General features: G+C 40.8%; 1 protein-coding gene across 2 annotated transcripts in view; it reads right to left on the bottom strand.

The window, feature by feature from the left end:
* PDLIM5 (PDZ and LIM domain 5) overlaps nucleotides 1-18643 on the bottom strand; it is a 426156-nt gene that overhangs the window by 9872 nt on the left and 397641 nt on the right. Inside the window, exons 11-12 of one of the 2 annotated variants that reach the window (XM_069743580.1) lie at nucleotides 7851-7971; nucleotides 4957-5072 (exon numbers count right to left, since the gene is read on the bottom strand). In XM_069743580.1, coding sequence (XP_069599681.1) covers nucleotides 4957-5072; nucleotides 7851-7971 — 237 coding nt within the window. Of the gene's footprint in view, nucleotides 1-4956; nucleotides 5073-7850; nucleotides 7972-14923; nucleotides 15147-18643 lie in introns of those variants that run through there. The other variant, XM_069743581.1, reaches the window with a different exon arrangement.

Raw genomic sequence — 18643 nt, 5'->3', positions numbered from 1 at the left:
CAAAAAACAAGTGTGGGATTGCACTTTTTTTGCAATTTCACCGCACTTGGAATTTTTTTCCCATTTTCTAGTACACGACATGCTAAAACCAATGATGTCGTTCAAAAGTACAACTCGTCCCGCAAAAAATAAGCCCTCACATGGCCAAATGGACGGAAAAATAAAAAAGTTATGGCTCTGGGAAGAAGGGGAGTGAAAAACGAACACGGAAAAACGAAAAATCCCAAGGTCATGAAGGGGTTAACATCAGTCTCCAGTCATGAGCTTTCCCTGCTGGTTATGAAAATTGCACTGGAGCACATGACATTTTTTTAAATGTAATTCTTTATTTTACACAGCTGCTGCCAAAAATAACTCCCCTCATTGTCTTCTGGTCTTGCTGATCTCAGAGAGAGCAGGAAACAATGAAAGCCGCCTTCAGCAGCCGGTCGGTACCTGGGAAAAGCAGTACCGTTCTTGCTGATCCCAGGTACTTGTCACACGGACGGTACATGAATGTAACCCAAGGGCACACTGACAGCAAACATGGACGTCACATACATTCACGTATCACGGATCTCACCAGAACCGTTTTTTCCTGTACTGGAATCATCAAGGTGTGTGAAGGTGGCCTAAGAGTGTGTAAATCAATAGCAGCAGAAGCACTGCCAGTACTGGTGGACAAGCAATCTGGGCAGTTGTACACTGTAGAAGGATGATGTTACCGCAAACAGAGAGTCAGTTTAAGTCACTGTTCTGCTCAAGATGATCTGCCTGATCTTAAATGACTAAAATGGGATATTTTCTTTTTAAAACTTTTCTTTTTAATTTTAAGAACATGAAAAGTTTTTCAGTACACTGTGTTATCTAATGCATTTTTGGTTGCTACCGGATTAAAATCCATTTCTATGTTGAGGTCACTTTGGGATTATTAAGATTGGATTTGTATAAAAGAGTTTGAAAAGGGTTAGGCCGGCTTCACACTCAGCGTATGAAAATACGGTCCGTATATTACGGCCGTAATACGCTGAAATGTCCCGAAAATAGTGGTCCGTAGCTCCTCCGTAGGCAGGGTGTGTCAGCGTTTTTTGCGCATGGCATCCTCCGTATGTAATCCGTATGGCATCCGTACTGCGTGGTTTTCTCGCAGGCTTGCAAAACCAACATACCGCTATAGAAATGATCCATGTGTCCCAAAAAGAAAAAAAAATATATATATACTTTCTAGGTAAGTTCCCACGATCTATGAACATCCAGCAGAGGGCGCCTCACCGCAAATGAAGCTAAATATAGCTCATTGATCTATATTTAGACTCATTCCCCGGGGTTTTGCAGCGAGGAGTAGCATTGCATTAGCAAAGCTCCTTGCTGCAAAATGTTTTAACCCCTTCAGAAGGATTTACATCGTTGGACGTTACAGATCTGCGGAGGGTAAGTATATTGTTGGTTTATTATGTTTTTTCTTTCACAGAACGAGGGTCTTCAGTGACTGGATTGGGCGTAGAATAAAATACTCCAACAACCATTGTTTTTATTTCATTAAAATAATTTTAAATAATGTGTTTGTGTTTTATTTAACCCTTTACTACAATTGGATTAATAATGGATAGGTGTCATAATTGACGCCTCTCCATTATTAATTAGGCTTAATGTCACCTTACAATAGCAAGGTGGCATTAACCCTTCATTACCCCATATCCCACCGCTACACGGGAATGGGAAGAGAGTGGCCAAGTGCCAGAATAGGCGCATCTTCCAGATGTGCCTTTTCTGGGGTGGCTGGGGGCAGATATTTTTAGCCAGGGGGGGGCCAATAACCATGGACCCTCTCCAGGCTATTAATATCTGCCCTCAGTCACTGGCTTTACTACTTTGGCGGAGAAAATTGCGCGGGAGCCCACGCCAATTTTTTCCGCCATTTAACCCTTTATTTTAAGAGCTAGAACGGCCAAATTTTGCAGATACACTCTACTGACATTAGTAGTGTGGAATCTGCAAAAAAAATGGAGAGAAGACATGGTTTACTGTATGTAAACCATGTCTCAAATCATGTCGGGTTTTAGGAAGGAGAAAGAAAAAGCCGGTAATTGAATTACCGGCTTTCAAGCTGTATAGCGCTGGAAAAAATAGTAATATATATACATATATGTGTCTACTGACATATATATATATATATATATATATATATATATATATATATATATATATATATATATATATACACCTATTCTATGTGTACACATTTATTCTACCTATTCTACTGTAAGCTGTCAGTGTGATTTTACTGTACACCGCACTGAATTGCCGGCTTTTCTCTCTAACAGCGCTGCGTATTTCTCGCAAGTCACACTGCTTGTCCGTGTGTAATCCGTATTTTTCACGCTTCCATAGACTTTCATTGGCGTATTTCTTGCGCAGTACGGTGACAAACGCAGCATGCTGCGATTTTGTACGGCCGTACAAAGCCGTATAATACTGATCAGTAAAATACGGCAGATAGGAGCAGAGGCATAGAGAATAATTGTGCCGTATTTTTTGCGAGTTTTACGGACGTAGTTTCTGCGCTCTTACGTCCGTAAAACTCGCAAGTGTGAAGCCGGCCTTAGATACAGTCCTAAGAGACCTCAAAATATACGGATCTTTTCAGGGCAATTGTAGTCATTTATTCACGGACTGAAAAAAATCAAATTTTTGGGAAAATATTGCTGAACCTGGTGATTTGATCATCTCTAATAATCAACGATTAGATTTTTTTATTAACGTAAATGTGTCAGAGATAAGACCCACTTTTTAAATCCAATTTTTATTTTTGTAAGTGTATTTTTTTTATTTTTGGGGGACAAATTATATTATTTTTCATATCACAATCTGCAGTAAAAAGAAATTTAGAAGTATTATTGCAACTTTCACACTGGCTACTGGAGATATTCTAGGCCCACACTTTGTAGCATCCAATAGGCAGATTTATTCTGATACATTAAAATAACATTTTATATGCTTGCAAACGTAACACACACATACAGATGATTCTCACAAAATTAGAATATCATCAAAAATTTATTTATTTCAGCTCTTCAATACAAAAAGTGAAACTCATATCATATAGTCATTACAAACAGAGTGATCTATTTCTAGTGTTTATATCTGTTAATGTTGATGATTATGGCTTACAGCCAATGAAAACCCAAAATCATTATCTCAGTAAATTAGAATACTTTATAACACCAGCTTGAAAAATGATTTTAAAATCCGAAATGTTGGCCTACAGAAATGTATGTTCAGTAAATGCACTCAATACTTGGTCAGGGGCTCCATTTGCATCAATTACTGCACCAATGCAGCGTGACATGGAGGTGATCAGCCTGTGGCACTGCTGAGGTGTTATGGAAGCCCAGGTGGCTTTGATAGCAGCCTTCAGCTCGCCTGCATTGTTGGGTCTGGTGTCTCTCATCTTACTCTTGACAATACCCCGTAGATTCTCTACGGGGTTAAGGTCAGGCGAGTTAGCTGCCAAATCAAGCACAGTGATACTGTTGTTTTTAAACCAGGTATTGGTACTTTTGGCAATGTGGACAAGTGCCAAATCCTGCTGGAGAATTAAATTTCCATATCCAAAAAGCTTGTAGGCAGAGGGAAGCATGAAGTGCTCTAAAATTTCCTGGTAGATGGCTGCGCTAACCTTGGTCTTGATAAAAACACAGTGGACCTACATCAGCAGATGACATGGTTCCCCAAACCATCACTGATTGTGGAAACTTCACACTAAACTTTAAGCAGCTTGGATTGTGTGCCTCTCCACTCTTCCTCTGGGACCTTGATTTCCAAATGAAATGCAAAATTTACTTTCATCTGAAAACAACACTTGGGACCACTGAGCAACAGTCCAGTTCTTTTTCTCCTTGGCCCAGGTAAGACGCTTCTGGCATTGTCTATAGGTCACGAGTGGCTTGACACAAGGAATGCGACACTTGTAGCCCATGTCCTGGAAAAGTCTGTGTGTGGTGGCTTGTGAAGCAATGTCTCCAGCAGCAGTCCACTATTTGTGAATCTCCCCAAAAATTTTAAATGGCCTTTTCTTAACAATCCTTTCAAGGCTGCGGTGATCTCTATGCACCACACTATTTCCTTCCACTCAACTTCCCATTAAGGCTACTTTCACACTAGCGTTTTCTGCAATCCGTCACAATGCGTCGTTTTGCAGAAAAAACGCATCCTGCAAAAGTGCTTGCAGGATGCGTTTTTTCCCCATAGACTTGTATTGACGACGCATTTGCGACGGATTGCCACACTTCGCATCCGTTGAGCGACGGATGCGTCGTGCTTTGGCGGACCGTCGGGAGCAAAAAACGCTACATGTAACGTTTTTTGCTCCTGACGGACCGCTTTTTCCGACCGAGCATGCGCGGCCGGAACTCCGCCCCCACCTCCCCGCACCTTACAATGGGGCAGCGGATAAGCCGGAGAAATGCATCCGCTGCCTCCATTGTGCAATGCGTTAAACGCTAGTGTCGGAATCTCTCCCCGATTCATTGCGACAGGGAGATTCCGACGCTAGTGTGAAAGAAGCCTAATATGCTAGGATACAGCACTCTGACCAGCCAGCTTCTTTAGCAATGACCTTTTGTGGCTTATCCTCCTTGTGGAGTGTGTCAATGACTGCCTTCTGGACATCTGTCAAGTCAGCAGTCTTCCCATGATTGTCGATCTACTGAAACAGACTAAGGGACCTTTTTAAATTCTAAATTCTAATTTACTGAGATAATGACTTTTGGGTTTTCATTGGCTGTAAGCCATAATCATCAGCATTAACAGAAAAACACTTGAAATAGATCACTCTGTTTCTAACGACTCTATATAATATATATGAGTTTCACTTTTTGTATTGAAAAACTGAAACAAATTAAACTTTTTGATGATATTCTAATTTTGTGAGAAGCACCTGTATAGTAGATTGCTGGTATCTAAACGAATACTCACAGAGCAGACAAAGCAAGTGTTATGCCAGGTATGTCCAAGAGCTTCAAGGAATCGATCCCCAGCTTCAATAGGAAACTCACATCCATGACACATCGTACCAAACAAGGAATAATAATCTACACAATTAAAAATAATTTAATAGGAACAATCAGATGTAATAAGAGTATAAAGAGATAAAAAATATTCTTAAATAAGAAATTGCAAGAAAAGACCTTGTTTGAACACACAAAATCAAGTCTTTCTGCTTATGTTAACCTGACTAGTGCATGAATTACAAAGGAGAAAATGAGTAGATTGTTATCTGGAAAGAGCATGAACAGCAATGATAGGATGCAGACCTTTGCAATGAAATCACATCATTGTCATGAGAAGCCCAGGGTCATCAATCTGCAGAGGAAAAGGCATTGCTCTGCCACATCACCACAATGACTACACTAAAGCATGAGAATAACTTACCGTATATACTCGAGTATGAGCTGACCCGAGTATAAGCCGAGACCCCTAATTTTGCCACATAAAAACTGGGAAAACTTATTGACTCCAGTATAAGCCTAGGGTGGGAAATGCAGCAGCTATTGGTAATTTAAAAAAAATAAAAATACATACCAATAAAAGGAAAATTAATTGAGACATCAGCAGGTTAAATGTTTTTGAATATCCATATTGAATCAGGAGCCCCATATAATGCTCCATACAGTTCATGATGGGCCACACAAGATGCTCCATACAAAATATGCCCCATATAATGCTCCATTAAATTCATGATGGGCCCCATAAGATGCTCCATACAAAAAATATGCCCCATATAATGCTCCATAAAATTCATGATGGGCCCCATAAGATGCTCCATACAAAAAATATGCCCCATATAATGCTGCACAAAGGTTAATAATGGCCCCATAAGATACTCCATATTAAAATATGCTCCATATAATGCTCATAAAGATTTATGGCTCCATAAGATGCTTCATAGAATAATATGCCCCATATGCTGCTGCTGCTGCTGCGATAAAAAAAATAAATAAAAATATGACATACTCTCCTCTCGTTGCTGGGGGAGAGGTGCCGGTGTCTTGAGCAGGCGGGGACACCGGCGCGTTATGGGGCCAGGTGCCAGTGTCATCGCTGGCTCAGCCCCCCAGCACTTGCGATATTCACCTGTCTCCGTTTCACTGCCGCACGCCTCTGTGTCTTCCGGATCTCTGCAGTGACTGTTCAGGCAGAGGGCGTGCACTAAACACGTCATCGCGTCCTCTGACCTGATCATCAAAGCAAGAGGACGCGGAAGACAGAACCCTGCGGTGGAACGGGGAAAGGTGAATATCGCATGGCTTACTCTCCCCCGTCATACTCACATCCTCCTGGCGCGGTCTCTGCTTCTCCGATGGCGTCTGGTGCCGGCAGCTTATTCCTGTGTTCAGCAGTCACATGGTATCGGTCATTAAAGTAATGAGTATGCGCTCCACGCCTATGGGAGTGGAGTCGCGTCCATATTCATTTATTCATTACATCAATGAGCGGTACCACGTGAACACAGGAAGAGCTGCTGGCGCTAGAGACCATCTGAGAAGAAGAGACATGCAGAGACCGCATCAGGACGGGGTGATCATGATGTGACAGCCGCCATTCCTGCCGCCCGCTTCTTCCCCCCGTCGACCCCTGGGACAATGACTCGAGTATAGGCAGAGAGGGGCACTTTCAGCCTAAAAAAATGGGCTGAAAATCTCGGCTTATACTCTAGTATATACGGTATATTGGGGCCCTCAATTCTCAGAGGAAATTATACTCTTCCAGTGTATTAGTAGTTTTCAGAACGTCAACTGAAGGAGGGAGAAGCACATGTTAAAGTAGTACCAATTACAGACTTTCTACTGAAAATATATACAATCATTATCTAATGAAACTGTAGAATGAGAGAACCGCACATGTCGGTTATAATTTGTTGTGAGCTAGTTTTGCTACATCCGTACCATTTCTGTAAGATACATCTAAGAAAAAAATATTGCTCCCTAAAGCACTCAAAAAGTGATTTAGGTAAATAGGAAGAACAGCAACAGGGAAATCCAATTTCCCATGTCTGCCCTCCAGAAATGAATTATCTGAGTGTCTACCTGAGATTAGTAAACCAAGAATATATTTTATGTACACAAACATGACACATACATATGTCCTCTAGAAGTCTCTGATTAATAATTTTCAGATGTAGATCAATATATATAACACAAAAAACCTATGCATCCATATGCTGTCACTCTTGATCTCTATCTTTAAGCAGTACTCCAGCATTTTTTTTAGATCATGTACGTAAATGTAATGCGAGGAAAAGAAGGGTAAAAAAAAAATAGGTTCCACTGCACAGAGACTTGCAACAGGACAATTGGAGAGAAAAATGAATTCCAGCATCAGAGCCTTCCATAACTTTATGTATTTTTTTTTCACAATAAAAATAAAAGTCACAATTCCATCCGGACACCACTATAAAACCACTGAAATTTCGATTTTTGGATATTTTTTCATTTTTCACAATAAATGAATGGATTTTTATGGATCCTGATGCTCAAATTCATTTTTCTCTCTAGTTTAAAGTCCAACCCCAGTCACTCTGCAACCACTTAAAAGGCTTTTGTAACCCGCTGCATCACTGGGTTTGAAAAATCACAGAGCCTCGTTCTGAATTCCCAGAGAGGGGCATTGAGATTTTTTTTTTTAAAAAGTGATCTCCGCTTCACAAAACTGTCATTTAGCTGGTTACAACAGTAGTCACAAGGTGTCAGAGCGATGCGTATGCAACTATATGCATATGTGATCCCTAACAAAGGGATAATACGAAAAAAATGCTTGAATAAGGCTTTAAAGAGCCAATTAAGGATTTCTTGCTTTTGACAAATACGTACCAGTCTCACAATAAGGATCTCCATCTTCCAAATGGAAGACGCTGTTCCGGATAGGAGTCTGACAGGCCACGCATACAAAACAGGAGACATGCCAGGTCTGCTTCAAAGCATTGATGACTTCCTGCCACGATCAAAAGAAAGAAGAAGAAGTGTTGATCAATAAATGATTTGGATATAAATTGAGGACAGGGGGTTATTCTGTTCAGCACTTGATATATTACAGAAAAAAATGCTCAGCTTTCATTCCCGAGTCTGAGGAACTCGTTACATGAGAATCTCATTAATAATGGAAGCACCCACAGCCGAGCTGATGCTTCATTTTCAAAAAGTGTTTATTTCTGGTAATTGTGCAGATTCATTTTCTGGATCAATACATTTATGATTTTCAAGGTGTCAGGATGTACAGGTGGTACTAACCTTCAATAAGAGACATCACAAATTACATCACAATCAACAAGATCCAAAAAATGACCAAAAGAAAATGTGTACAGCCCTCCAAGAAATGGACGGTTTAAAGAATGTTGAAATAGTGTAAAACCCTTTGATATCATTTCATACCGAGGCCACAACAAGAAGGGGTGTGAGAAATAAAGTGGGCTTCAAGTGACTGAGGCGCTTACAGCATATGCAGCAAAAGTGCGATGTCTATCCTGCGTTTACATTGGTTTTGTTTCTTGGTGTGATTTCTACACGTATTTTAACAGGTAAAACCTAGGTACAATCCAGCCAGGACTTCCTTCTGAAACGTGTCCAGGATAAAATGGATTGAGTTGTTACACACCATTCCAGGCTCCAGCACTGCCTCTCTGCCGCTGCTCCAGGCTTCACTTTGGGGACGTCATGGCAACAGCGCTAGTGAAGTTGCAGCCAATCACTGGTGTTAGCTGACTGTGCTGTCTACATCAGCAAAGCTGCGAGCCCAGTGATTGGCTGGCAAGCATGTTGTTGAGGCAACGTCACCACTGCAGAAAACAACAACACAGGGCGAAGCAGCAGCGCAGAGGCAGTGCTGGAGCCAGGGGGTTAGTAACAGCTCACTTTATTATTTTACACAACTACAAGCCTTTGGTTAACCCCTTCACCCTGAAGCCTGTTTTCACTTTCCTGACCAGGCCAATTTTTACTATTCTGACCAGCGTCACTTTATGTGGCAATAACTCTGGAATGCTTCAACAAATCCCACTGAGTCGGACAATATTTTCTTGTGACAGATTGTACTTCATGATACTGCTAAAATGTGTTCAATATGACTTGGATTTACTTGTGATAATATTGGAAATTTGGTGAAAATGTTGACATTTTCAAACTCTTAATTGTTATGCCCTTAAATCAGAGTTACAGCACACAGACGGCCTGTTTGTTGGGCTCTCCATGCATGTTGTGACTGTCTCACAGCCGTGATACATGCAGCTGATTATCGTGAGCGCTCCAGTATACAGGTTACCGATGCAACCCATTAATCAATAACATTTCCCACATGTATACTTTACGTCAGCAATTTTTGTTTGTTAGGAAGTTATAAGGGCTAAAAATTAAACAGCTATTTCTCATTTTCCCAACAAAATTTACAAAACTTTTATTTGTTTATTTCTTTTTTAATGGTCCACATGACATTTGAAGTGACTCTAAGGGCACTATATGACAGAAAATACCCCAAAGTGTTACCAATCTAAAACTGCCCCCCCTCAAGGTGTTCAAAACCACATTCAAGAAGTTTATTAACCCTTCAGGTGCTTCACAAGAATTAATACAATATGGAAGGAAAAAAATGAACATTTTTTTTTCCACAATCATTTTACTTTAGACCCATTTTTTTTTAAATTTCCGAAGGGTAACAGGAGAAATCGGACAACCAATTATGGGGTCTATTTTTTCATGAGTACCCCGATACCCCATATGAGGGGTAAAACCACTGTATTGGCAGATTTCGGAAAAGAAGCGCCATTTCACTTTTTGAATGTAAAATTTGTTGAAACAAATAGCAGACGCCATGTCTTGTTTGTAGAACCCCGTATGTACTTAAAGAGTGGAAACCCTCCACAAGTCACCCCATTTTGGAAACCAGACCCCTCAAGGAATTTAACTAGATGTATGGTGAAAACCTTGAATCCCCAGGTGCTTCACAGAAGTTAACGTTGAGCCATGAAAATAAAATTAATCACTCCCCCCCCCCCAAAAAAAAAAGCTTTAGCCCCAAATTTTTTATTTTCAAAAGGTTAACGGAGAAAAATGGGACCCCAAATTGGTTGTGCAATTATTCCTGAGTACACCAATACCCCATATGTGTCCGAAAACTCCTTTTGAGGCACAGTGCAAAGCTCAGAAGGGAAGAAGCGCCATATTAGAGTTCAGATTATGCTTGACTGGTTTGAGGGTGCCATGTCTCATTGGTAGAGCCCCTGAGATGCTAAAATAGCAGAATTCACCATTAGTGACCCTATTTTACAAACTACACCTCTCAGTGAATTCATCTACGGGTACAGTGATCTTATTAACACCACAATTGTGTCACCGAATTTTATATCATTGGGTAGTTAAGAAAATAATACAATTTTTACCACTAAAATTTTGTTTTAGCCCCAGATTTTACATTTTGGCACTGGGAAATGGGTAGAAATGAAACAAAAATTTGTACCACAATTTCTGCTGAATGTGGAAATACCCCGTATGTGGCTGTACAGTATTGTTTAGCCATATGGCGAGACTCAGGAGAGACTGGGCGCTACTTTCCTCCTCAATTGTACCCATTTGGAAGTTTATCTACAGGCATAGTGACGATTTTGACTCAATGAGCGTTTCCCAGAAATAAGTAGTTTTCAGAGGTGCACAAAACTGTGGCAGACTGCGCTTTTATGCACGCCTAAAAACACAGACCCCATCGGATCATAGGCACCTCCACCTGCCTAATTATAGGGAATCTTCTGTCGGGGGTTCTGTCTGAATCACGTTTTTCAGAGAATTAGATGGAAACCCATAAGCGTTCAGCGTAGGATAAATGCGAGCCGAGCCTTACTGCGATCTTTGGGAGGCAGGACGAACAAATCAACAGCAAGTGAAGAATTGGTTTTATTTATTTTTAAGCCATTATTTGTGCTAGCATCAATCTTTGGCATCGCTGCAGGGTGTCAACTCTCACATAGAGCAGACACCCGAAATTGATCATGGAGGCGCTCAATGTGAGCCCACGTTATACAGCGGTTTGTGGGATCACAGCATGTCAGGAAGAAGTTGTTCTCCTTTGGGGACTTTTGCTCCTTAAATGCTTGCATATTATGCTAAAAATCATGTTTACCATTGTATTTAATTACACATTTTCCACGGTTTAGCTTTTACAGGTTTTTTGGTCCCCGCACATTCAACTTTAATGTAGTCTGTGACTATATATTAGCTAAGAGCAGCCCAGAAAAAAAACAAACAAAAAAACAGAACAAAGTTACAAACTGTCCTATTAAGACTGTGAGAAGTAGCCACTGACGGATTCTCAGGTGAAGAGGTCGGCCCATTTCTCGTGTTAGCACAGCTTTCCTTACAAACGGACCAGCATTTCTGTCCATAAAAATGGCTGCAGGCAGAGGAACATGTGACTAGATCAGTTCATAAGCCTCCACTAACAGACTAGCAGCTTTCTCATATGATGTGTTTTACTATTGGAGGAGGCTGATGCGGACTGGTTTGGCCACTTTCTCCTCCACCAGTGGCCATTATATGGACACAAGAGCTGTGAGTTTGTGAGGATAGCTGCACTAACAAGAGCATTTCCTCTTTACATCACAATCCGTCAATGAGCTTGTTCTGACAATCTAACAGCAAAGTTTGCAACTGGTAGTGGTTTTTCTCAGCTGATTTATGGCCAAAGACTTCATTAAAGTTAAATATGTAGGAAAACAATAAGTCTCAAAGCCAAACAATGTAAAATGTGCAATGAAACCAAATAGCAAAAATGCATTTAGCACAAGATACATGCATTTAAGGGAAAAAAAAACCTGCCACAAAAAGTGGACAACCCCTTTAAAAGTTTATCACAGACAACTTCTTTAATTATAGATCAACGCCATACTACATTTCCTTTTACAACTTGATGTATTGAAAGCTCCCTTCTCTCACACTCACAGGACCTAAAAGGGAATCTATGGGTGACGGTTAGAAAAAATATAGTGTTAGGCTATGCCAAGTGCGTGTTGCCCCATTAACACTAGTGTTACACATTTAATAAAAAACAATACACTCTGCTTTTCTAAAGGACTGTACATTTTTCAAGTAGAAGAGATGAATGCGACACTCAGCAATACTCACCTGGACCAGGAAGAAGAGCGTTAAGTGTGAAACTGCTGTTATTATTTTGTATAAACACCTAATAGGTGTGTCCCCATGGGCCGCAACTAGCCCAACAACAATACATGCCCTATAAATGAATAAGGGGTTTTCAAGAAGTAGAAAGACAACATTTTTTTAAAATATTGAAATCCTCGTTAAGGCAAACTTTTCTTTTTTAAAAACAAAATATTTTTCATTTTTTGTGAGCTATATTTGCTGAACGCTTATTATTTTATAGGGCATATAATTTAATGGAATTGAAATAAATCTGCAGAATTTTTTGCATTGGTGAGTGACACATCCATATTTTCCATAATGAACTCTCTGATTGGACAGTTTGCTGTTTTGTTGCTGAGCACCACTAAATAAAGGAACGGGAATAATTGTGCTGTGAGTGCCAGTACTACTCTTGATGGACTTGCTCAAGGACTGTAATGGTTCTGTAAACTATAGACAATACAATACCACACAGTAGTGAGTCCAGGGGAACGCAGCAGACAAAGCACTGCTCCGATACACTTTGGCTTAGGCGGTCATACGTATTAGATGGCTGTTGGCCAAACGATGCTTCAGTCGAGCTATTTGCAAACAGCCATCTCAGCCAACTTTCCCATACACAGGGAAGCTCACTCGGCTCAGTGCTCATGTGTTCTCTATGTGAAAGTCATCGGTTGACACGATGGCCAGCAGCTTATCTCAGGGAGACCAATGTGATCTGCAGTCAGAAATTGGAAATGTGCGATTGACATCTCTCGATCGTCAGTCGCCGGCGCACCCATAAATGTTAGACTGTCATCTGAACTCGTCAATATCGGCAGGTACAGCTGACTTTAGTGTAAAATGTTTGGGGCTCTAATGCTATATTTTCTGTTTGGGCCAGCATTTTACAATAAGTCATGCGAGTGATAATATAGAATTCAAAAACAAACCAAAATTTATAATTAGGCATTTTGCTGGCAGTTTGTGATGTATTGGTGTATAATTCTGATATACAGACTGATGCATTGCACCCTTACATCCCCATCCCACAGAGTTATCGAAGTGCCTGCAAATGTGTTGTCTGTGCCTAGCAAATTGCTGCTTCTATGCTGTAGTATAGAACTGTACCTTTAAAAAGCACATCTCAGTGGATTGCTGGTCAAATAGTTAGGAAATGTGTTGAGACTGGTAGAAAGAAAGATGAAGTGTTACAAGTTTCCTGCACTCTTCCAGATGACTATTCCAGCTGGTCTGGATATGCCGTCGAATAAACATTAGTAGCAGACAGTTGATTAACGTCACATCTGAAATGGCCAAACTCTTTACAGATTTCATCTGACCTATGTAATAAAAAACACAATGCACGCTAAAGTATTGTGCTTTATTTATTGTCTAATTTATAATTCCTCCCTGATCATTTCCAGAAAATGTCATCCATCTACTGCGTAGAAAGAAGCACTAGGGAGCATTACTAAGAGGCCAAACTTACAATCTACCTGATGTCGTCATCCCAACCCACAAGGATAGTCTGCCCGAGACTCTGCCTAGGACAGCCACACAACACTGCAGCCTAATGAAATCTCTATTAAGCACTTGATGTGCAGATAAGGCATTCTGGCTTACACAGTCCTACACCTCAAAATCATTAGACAAACACCAGATCCTTGCAGCTCAAATATCTTACTCCAGAAAATAGATAGCCTGGAGTGTCTGAGCAGTCTGGTGCATATGTGATTGAACAGAATCACCATTAACACGTGCCAGAATATCGATGCTGGAGACAGAAAGAGAATGTTAAAACCCGCACAGCCATTTGCTGGGAATCATGCCCGAATGTTATAATACATTCTGTATGGTAGTAAAAAACAAAGTAAAAAAAGAACAAAGGAAGAAATATTATGTATTAAAAGATCTGAATAAAAAAAAAAGATACAGGAAAGAAATATATCTTGGTATCGTGTTAGCCAGTAGATAGAAAAATATTTAGAATTGAGAGTCCTCAGTGGTTGATACCTTGGCTAACTGAAAAGATGGTAACAAATTGCAAGCTTTCGAGACTACACAGGTCTCTTCATCAGGCAAAGACTAAAAACAAATTCTGAAGAATCACATATTTATGCACAACATAGCACAGAGAGAAAAAAAAGGGGGAAAACCATGGATAAAACAGGTGGCATGAAGCAGAATTACCATCAGTGATATACAATTATGTCCATAAATATTGGGCCAGCTCTTAGATAAGGAATGTTTTATTGTCCTCTGATTAGGGTCTCTGTTGTGATGACCCCTTATAGTCTGAGGGGCAAGTTCCTTAGTTGATGTAAAAAGACATAAATCCATGCGACACATTCATTCCTCCACTAAGGCTGTCAAAGGTCGTCATCAGTCTATATTCCCAGACTCTTCTGTTTCTCTTAGATTTGAAGCTACCTTTTAACACAAGTAATTTCATGTCCATAATGTTATGATTTGAAAGACAAAAATGTATTGCCACAGGTAGATCCATTCTTTTTTCTCTTATTGTATGGCGATGAGAGTTCATCCTTGTTCTCAGTTTCTGCCCTGTCTCCCCAACATACAGACCCCCAGTTGGACATTTAGTACAAATAATTAGGTACACTTCATTAGAAGTGACGCAGCTGAAAGTACCTGGGATCTTGTAGTCCTGATGTGAATTGGAGATCTTTATCTTGTCCGTGGTCATTATAAATGGACAAGTTTTACATTTTTTCTCGTTGGAGAGGACAGGGAGCTCTTGACAATGATGCTTCTTAGATTTGGGGGCTGCCTAAAACACAGTAGTGAGGGTCTGGAAAAATGGATTGTAAGCGGGCATCTTTTTGTAGTAAAGGTTGTAATTTCCGTGCAGCTCCCCTCAGCACCTCCAGATTTGGATTGTAGGTGACTACTAGAGGCACCCGGTTATTTTCTTCTTTAGCTTTGTAATATAGCAGATGATTCCTTGATATTCTGGTGGCTCTTGTAATCTGGTTTTCAATTGTTCTTGGATGGTAGCCATGATTCAAAAAGGGAAGCAAACAGACAACTTATGGACACACGCTACTACAAAAAATTGGAGTCGAATCCTACACAGGACTATTACAAGGAACTAAACAAGTTGGTATCTTGTCTGCCCGACAAATTCATGAGAGCCAATGACCTGATACCAGAAAGTCCAAGAACAGGGTTTTTATCGATTTTTCCCAACTAGCATCCGATTTACATTCGAATGCAGTGTGATTGCTATCCAATTGCAATGCAATTTTAAAATGAGCTTTTACATACAACAATTCTCTGTCATTAACTCATCCTTTTCAAGGGAAATATTCGTCAAAACCATGGAAATATTCGTCAAAACAAACACACACATAAACATATATTTATTAGATAGATAAAAGAAGAGCCAGCAATTCATGTGCGAGTACAGTTAAATCACACTGACAGGTTAGAATAGAAAGAAAAGATATATACACATAGAAGACATAGATGTCACATATATATTACATGGATAGATAGAGCCAAAGGCGGTAACTACGGTAATATAAAGTGTTCTATAAAATTACAGCAGGAGCCGACAGGATAGAAGGGATGGATTACATACAGTAAATACAAATGCAATAGGTAGATCTATAGAGGTCAGTGACAAATACAATTAGTACAGTGTGTGTGCAAATTACCGGAAATATAACTAACTAACAAAAGATTATTTTTCTGAAAAATGGTGTGGGCTCCCGCCCAATTTTTGTAACCACCAAAGGGAAAGCCGATGGCTGTGGGCAGATGTTTAGAGCCTGGGAAGGGTGTAATACCCATGGAGCTTCCCAGGCTATTAATATTAGCTCACAGCTGTATACTTAGCCTTTACTGGCTATTAAAATGGAGGACCCTAAAATAAAAAAAATACGTAGGGTCCCCTATTAATAGCTAAAGAAGGGGCCATGGATATTGGCCTCACCAGGCTAAAAACATCAGCACTCAGCAGCCCAAGAAAAGGTGCATCTCCAAAATGCGCCAATTCTGGCACTTAGCCATGCTCTTCCCACTTGCCTTGTACCAGTGACAAGTGGGGTAATAGTTGGGGGGTTGATATCACCGTCAGGTGACATCATGCTCCGAGGTTAGTAATGGAGAGTCAAAAAAACGCCTCCATTACTAACCCCATAGTCACATTGTAAGAAAACACACCCAGACAAAAGTCCAATAATTGAAAGAAAGACACAGGCGCCTTTCATATTCTTAACTAAACCATACTTACGACCTTGCCTACTCCCCTGATGCCCTCATCATCTGTAAAAGAGCTAAACCCCCGCCCCCAAAACAACAGTATTCCTCACCTTTTCGCAGAGATGCTTTAAATCCATTTGTCCCATGACGGGTCCAGCACTGCTACATCTAGATGGCAGGCTGCATGATGCGACCATGCAGCCTGTCATCCAGCAGAAACACAAAGGCTATGTGCACACGTTGCGGATTAGCCTTAGGAATTTCTGGTGCTGATTCTGCCTCTCCTGGCAGAAAATGCACCTGCGGATTTGTCGCTTTTTTTGTGCGGTTCCGCAGCGGTTTTTGTGCGTTTTTGCTGCGGTTTTCTTGCGGATTTGCTCCGGTTTTTACCCCTGCGGTTTTCTATAATGGAATGGGTACAAAAATGCTGCAGATTCCCAAAAAAGAAGCAACATGCTACTTCTTTTAAACCGCAGCGTTTCCGCAGCGGATTTTCCGCAAAGTGTGCACAGCTTTTTTTTTTCTCATTGATTTACATTGTACTGTAAATCATTTGCGGATCTGCAGTGTTTCTGCACCGCAAAAAACGCTGCGGATCCGCACAGAATCCGCAACGTGTGCACATAGCCTGAGCTCTGTGTGCTCAGTGTCTCTGTGTGAACTATTTCCTGTCTGAGGTCATGGCGAGTGTGAGAAAGTTCTGATCACGGTTTCGTCTGACAGGTCCCGGGAGTTCACAGCCAGTGAACTCACTTTACCTTTCTGACGTCAGAGCGAGAGCCGTGGGGAAATTTCCCACGGTGCTCGCGCCGACATCACATAGGTGAAGTGAGTTCATTGGCCGTGAACTCCTATTCCCTGTCAGAAGGCACCGCGAGCGGGAGAACTTTCTCACGCTCGCCGTGACCTCAGGGAATGACTGAAACTAAATGCTGGTGGGGGAATAAAGAATTTTCTCCCTGCTGCATTCAGCTGCATGCAGACACCGTACAGCATCATAACGCTGTTAACCTACAGATTAACCCCATATCTGATGGTCTACAGTATTATTTCTAGTGACAGGTTTCCTTTATCTACTCTTACTCTATGCTGTCTTAGATTGGTCAGCATAAACCTGTTATCAGATTATCTTTAATAAATGGCATGCCATTTTTATTGTGAGATCTGGTAACAAATCAACTTAATGCAGTTGTCCAGACTTTTCACAAAAGTCTGCAAGTCTCTATGATTGTAAATTTCAAAAAACTGAACGTCACATCCAAACATAGACTAAGTGTGAACAGGTGCTGAACCTAGTCACCACCTCGTATACAGTTACCGTAAATAAATAAGGCAGCACACTGCGGCGCCAAAACATGCAAACATGAAAATTGAACTACATTACTGCTTTAGAAATATGGAAAAATGAGAGCATTTAGAGCATAAATTGGCCAATTCATGTGTACCTGGTAGCCACATTAAGGCATCTCTTGTAAACCAGGTCCTAAACTTTCCTTTCCTCGCTGAGAATAAACGTCTTCATCTGAGAGATTTTAGTCTAAGAGGATTCACAGTAGGTTCCCATTCAGATGAAGATGTTTATTCTCAGCGAGGAAAGGAAAGTCTAGGTCCTGGTATACGAGATATGCCTTAATGTGGCTACCAGGTGCACATGAATTGGCCAATTTATGCGCTAAACGCTCTCATTTTTTCATATTTCTAATGTAGTAATGCAGTTCAATTTTCATGTTTGCATGTTATGGCGCCGCAGTGTGCTGCCTGTTGTGAATTCTGCTTTTGGGCTCCCTCCAGTGGTTATGAGTGGTAGTGCTGCGGTAGTTGGATCGCAGCATTTATCAGGTGTATCAATTTTTTGCAATTTGGGCTGGGCTATATAGCCTTGCTTGTTCCTTAGTCAGTGCCAGTTGTCCATTGTTTTTGGAGGATTCACATCCCTTCTGGTCTCTCCTGTTCGCTGTGCTTTTCTTCAAAGATAAGTCCTGGCTTTGTGTTTGCTGTCCACCTGCTGTGGACCTTATAGTTCTGTGCATTTTCATGTTTCGTCTTGTCCAGCTTTGTCTGTGAAGGATTTTTTGCAGCCTAGCTGTGTCTCTGGAGATGCAGATATACCCTCCATGTCTTTAGTCAGATGTGGTGATTTGTATTTTCTGTGGTGGATATTTTCTAGTGTTTTAATACTGACCGCATAGTACTCTGTTCTATCCTTTCTTTTTTAGCTAGTATGGCCTCCTATGCTAAATCCTGATTTCATGTCTGCGTATGTTATTTCCCTCTCC

The sequence above is a fragment of the Ranitomeya imitator genome, chromosome 1, assembly GCF_032444005.1.
Source record: "Ranitomeya imitator isolate aRanImi1 chromosome 1, aRanImi1.pri, whole genome shotgun sequence".
Taxonomy (NCBI): Eukaryota; Metazoa; Chordata; class Amphibia; order Anura; family Dendrobatidae; genus Ranitomeya; species Ranitomeya imitator.
Note: the sequence above shows the minus strand (reverse complement) of the source record. Positions and strands in the feature narration are given on the sequence as shown.